Source organism: Vollenhovia emeryi, unplaced genomic scaffold, assembly GCF_000949405.1.
Source record: "Vollenhovia emeryi isolate VEMERY1.0 unplaced genomic scaffold, V.emery_V1.0 DF941840.1, whole genome shotgun sequence".
NCBI lineage: Eukaryota > Metazoa > Arthropoda > Insecta > Hymenoptera > Formicidae > Vollenhovia > Vollenhovia emeryi.
Window position 1 is genome coordinate 1 of NW_011964526.1, and position 4549 is coordinate 4549.

At 32.4% G+C, this 4549-nt stretch overlaps 1 protein-coding gene across 1 annotated transcript; it reads right to left on the minus strand.

The window, feature by feature from the left end:
• Positions 1-163: 163 nt before the first annotated feature.
• LOC105570781 lies at positions 164-3363 on the minus strand. The gene is made up of 3 exons (XM_012028227.1): positions 3094-3363; positions 457-650; positions 164-311 (listed from the first exon to the last, which is right to left on the minus strand). Exons 1-3 carry the CDS (start codon positions 3247-3249, stop codon positions 179-181), a joined length of 483 nt encoding a protein of 160 aa, XP_011883617.1. The 5' UTR covers positions 3250-3363; the 3' UTR covers positions 164-178.
• Between the last annotated feature and the right edge of the window lie 1186 nt (positions 3364-4549).

A 4549-nucleotide genomic window follows, 5' to 3' on the forward strand; every position in this document is an offset into this window, starting at 1 on the left:
ATATATACATAATAAGTACACAAAAATTGTATTACTGATTATTTAAAATACTAGATAATTGCAAAAATAATGGCACATAATTCATTAAATAATTTCGATGTGAAATCTGTTTTGTAGAAAGTAAAATCTATAATTTATCAAACTCGTATGTTGTCTTTTAAAAATTTAAAATAGAAATTTATGAAAAGTTTTGTATGTCATACTTACTGCCATTAGTTTTATTCCTCTCATTTCCTTTTGCAAGCTTTTGATACCAGATGACATCGTATATGGTTCCGGTTATTGTCATAAAAGAAAATATTAAAACTACACTGCAAATAGAATAATTCTTTTATTAATTTTTTATACTTTTACATAATTAATGTAAAACTTATTTATAATATTTACGTATGCTGTTAATGTCTGTAAAATTGTTATTATATGAGTGAAATAATTTGCATGTTTTTCGAAACGTACCAGAGGATACCTAATGAACTGTAGGATAGCGATTTAATGTCGTCTTTTAAATCTTTAATTTGGATCAGCTGTAAATTTGCGGAATAAAGATCGTCGATGAAGATACTTCTATCACGAAGTATACTTTCCAATATGAAACTTAAATTCTCTATGGTGCACGATGCTGGTAAACAGAGTCCGAGCGTAATCACATACTAAAATAAAATTTTTTATATATTTGAATATCAAATAATATTACGTTTAATTATTAAAAACATAATATTTCAAAAGATCCTCTTGATCATATTTTATGTTTATAATAAATTTTAGTCGACCTTATCTGGCATGTGTTTAATGTATTTAAAAATTGGATATACAAGCGACGTTTCGACCATCGGTTCTGGTCCTTCTCAAGCCATTACTAAAATAATTGTATAAATAGAATGACACATAGATATAATTTGTTAAATAAATAAATATATATAATATGATAAATATGTATAAATATGATATGGTTTGTCCACGTGGATACATAAAACAAAATTTGAATAGATCAAACGTCGGTCTCACCTTAATTAAAAACCTTCCTTCATGAGTCACAATTATAAAAAAAATTTTTTATTCGTCTATCGAGTCACAATCATAAAAATTCTGTTCGTATATCGCAAGACATGTAGGTATTCTACGATGGATGGAGAGTGACTGTCGTAAATATCGACTAGCTGGCCCGTGTAGGTCAAAAAACATCGAGAAGAAGAGAGTGACACATACATAACAGTTCATGTCATAGAATTAATAATAGAATCTGGCTGACATTGTGTTAGACGACTTAGAGTCCAGTTGCTTACAGTCTTTGGATTTCGAAATTCCCCTTTTTCACAGATATGTTGACGATATCTCTGCTATCGTGCCGTCCAACAAAATTGACACAATTTTAGACGTTTTCAATAAGTACCACCCGAAATTAAAATTCACCATGAACTAGAAACAAATAACTCCATCAATTTTTTAGACGTTGGCGTCATCAGAAAAAACAACCAACTATTGACCAATTGGTATCGAAAACCAACATTTTCGGGACGATACACGAATTTCTTCTCCAACCATCCCCTCCAATACAAACTTAACACGATCACAAACCTAGTAGATCACGCAATTTTATTATCAGACAGCAGATTTCATGACTCTAATATTTCTATTATAAAGAACATTTTACTCAATAATTGTTTTCCCAATCACATAATTGACAAATACATTAACAAAAGACTCAAACAATTACAAGACTCCTCTCTAAACTCAGAAAACACATTCGACATAAGAACTTGCATCACCATACCGTACATCAAAGGCACTAGCGAAAAGATACGTCAAAGTCTAACAAATATAGGTCTAAACACAATTTATACCGTCCAAAAAAAACTAAACAAACTAATAAGAAAAGGCAAGGATCCTTTATGTGATTCCAAAAAAAAAACAGAATTAGTCTACAGACTAAACTGCAAAGACTGCAATGCAACATATGTCGGCCAGACAAAAAGACATCTGGAGACGAGAATCAAAGAACACATCAATAATATAAAAAAGACTGATGAGAACCAGTCAGTCGTCAGTAAGCACCGCGCGATATTAGGACACGAATTCAATTGGACTCATCCAGATGTCCTACATCGAGAAAAACACATCAGAAGAAGAGAAATCGCTGAAATGCTACACATAAAAATGGATCCGAACACCATTAATTCGAAGAAAGACACCGAGAATCTTAACTCTATTTATGATTCTATTATTAATTCTATGACATGAACTGTTATGTATGTGTCACTCTCTTCTTCTCGATGTTTTTTGACCTACACGGCCCAGCTCACGGTCTTATACACAGGTCGGGACACTCATGGAATAAAGCGTGCTCGAAATGACGCCAATATGGCGGTCAGCTCAGGCCTAAAGGTGCAATTTCACGTGACTTTTCGACGTAGTGGGGGAAAAAGTTGACAGATATTTAAATATACATCATAAAAATTTTTCTGTCAACTTTTTCCCCCACTACGTCGAAAAGTCACGTAAAATTGCACCTTTAGGCCTGAGCTGACCGCCATATTGGCGTCACTTTGAGCACACTTGAAAGCATGTAGCCGGTATAGGAGTGTCCCGACCTGTGTATAAGACCGTGGCCCAGCTAGTCGATATTTGCGACAGTCACTCTCCATCCATCGTAGAATACCTACATGTCTTGCGATATACAAACAGAATTTTTATGATTGTGACTCGATAGACGAATAAAAAATTTTTTTTATAATTGTGACTCATGAAGGAAGGTTTTTAATTAAGGTGAGACCGACGTTTGATCTATTCAAATTTTGTTTTATAATCCACGTGGACAAACCATATCATATTTATACCTATTTATCATATTATATATATATATTTATTTAACAAATTATATCTATGTATCATTCTATTTATACAATTATTTTATTAATGGCTTGAGAAGGACCAGAACCGATGGTCGAAACGTCGCTTGTATATCCAATTTTTAAATACATTAAACACATGCCAGATAAGGTCGACTAAAATTTATTATATTTATTATCACTGGCAACCTTAAGAGACCCCTAATATTTTATGTTATTTCGTTTTATGGAGATTTTATAAACTTACCTCGTTATTTACATATGTGTGATATTGAATATCACTATTGTGTCTAATATTAGCTGCAAAATAATTTATTTTAAAAGGCGGAAAATTTTGCGGACCATGATACAAAGTGTTATTTAATATTTTTTGTTTTGACATATGTAGAGGACTTGTATTCATTGTATCGAGACACTGGCTACGACTGCCCAGCCAAAAGTTGTTTCCGTAAAGAAAACCTGGTTTAAATCCACCGTTGGAATCTAACACTTAAACATAAAAATTATTATTACTTACATTATTATTTACACAAAATAAAGAAATATTAACTGTTGTTCGTTATTAGTCACTCAATGTTTCTATTAATCGTAGGTCTAAATAAATGTAAACGGTGACCTCGTATATTTTGCAGTATCAGTATCTCTAATACACCAGTTAAGTTGATAATAAAAAAAATTAAAAAGTTAAAAGTTAAATGTTTTGTTGGTAATTACGCATAAAACTCCCTACAGATTTTATTTATTTTTAAAAATGTTGGGAGTAAGTAATTTTATATGTATACATATACATATAAGTCGGACTCAAATAATTTCGAAAGAAGATATAAGCTAAAAAAGGGTAAAAATAATAAGTACAAAAATAAGCATTTGATAATAATTTATTCAACATTATCATTAAGAATTGGAAAGATTTCAGCCATTGCATAGAAAAATGCAGTAATCCGAGTATCAAAGTTATATTTACGACGAAATAGAAATTCAGCAAGGTATATCCTACATATTTTTGACGTGTTTTGTAGCGAGGAATATTAGCACGTGTATCTCGCCAGGTACGCTCGATATTTTGTGTGTGAGCACCGCTATCAGGACTGATGAAATTCATCTTATGTGTATGATTTACTTTAAGATGTTTAAACTCACAATCATTCAAACAATTATATGATCTCCAACTATCTGATTTGCATTAAAAAGTATATGTGTGGAGGCAGTATGTTCCGCCCCTTCCCCCTGCGGGGGGCTGCACTACTGAAAAACTAACCATACCCACACCTATACACATAGGACGCGATTTCGCGTCGCGTATATAAAGTTAGGAAACCATTTACAACTCTCTAACTCACACTATACAGAATATGGCCGATTTCATATGCAAACAATTTCACGTGAGTTCGAGAATCAAAACCCCATATACTGGCTGTGTACCAAAATTCAATACACATTTCAGTTCCAAATATACATACGCAGTAGATGTTGGAGCTGGCAGTGAATTGTGAAACACAGAGACTGCCAATTTATGGTATAGCTAACTTTAAGGCCCGGTTTTTCATTTTCTGGTTAATTGTTAACCAGAGGTTAGTCGACTCTCTGTCTCTTCTCAGATAATAACATAGAAAAAGATGCAGAGTCGACTAACTTCTGGTTAATTGTTAATCACAAGTTAGTCGACTCTCTATCTTTCTTTATATTCCCATACAGCACAAAAA

What these genes read in the sequence shown, in the direction of transcription:
- LOC105570781 (XM_012028227.1), bottom strand. Translation starts at nt 3,249, where the DNA reads ATGAATACAAGTCCTCTACATATGTCAAAACAAAAAATATTAAATAAC. An exon ending in ACACATATGTAAATAACGAG is followed by an intron (nt 651 to 3,093) that starts GTAAGTTTATAA and finishes ATTTTATTTTAG; the next exon opens with TATGTGATTACGCTCGGACT. An exon ending in AGTTCATTAGGTATCCTCTG is followed by an intron (nt 312 to 456) that starts GTACGTTTCGAA and finishes TTCTATTTGCAG; the next exon opens with TGTAGTTTTAATATTTTCTT.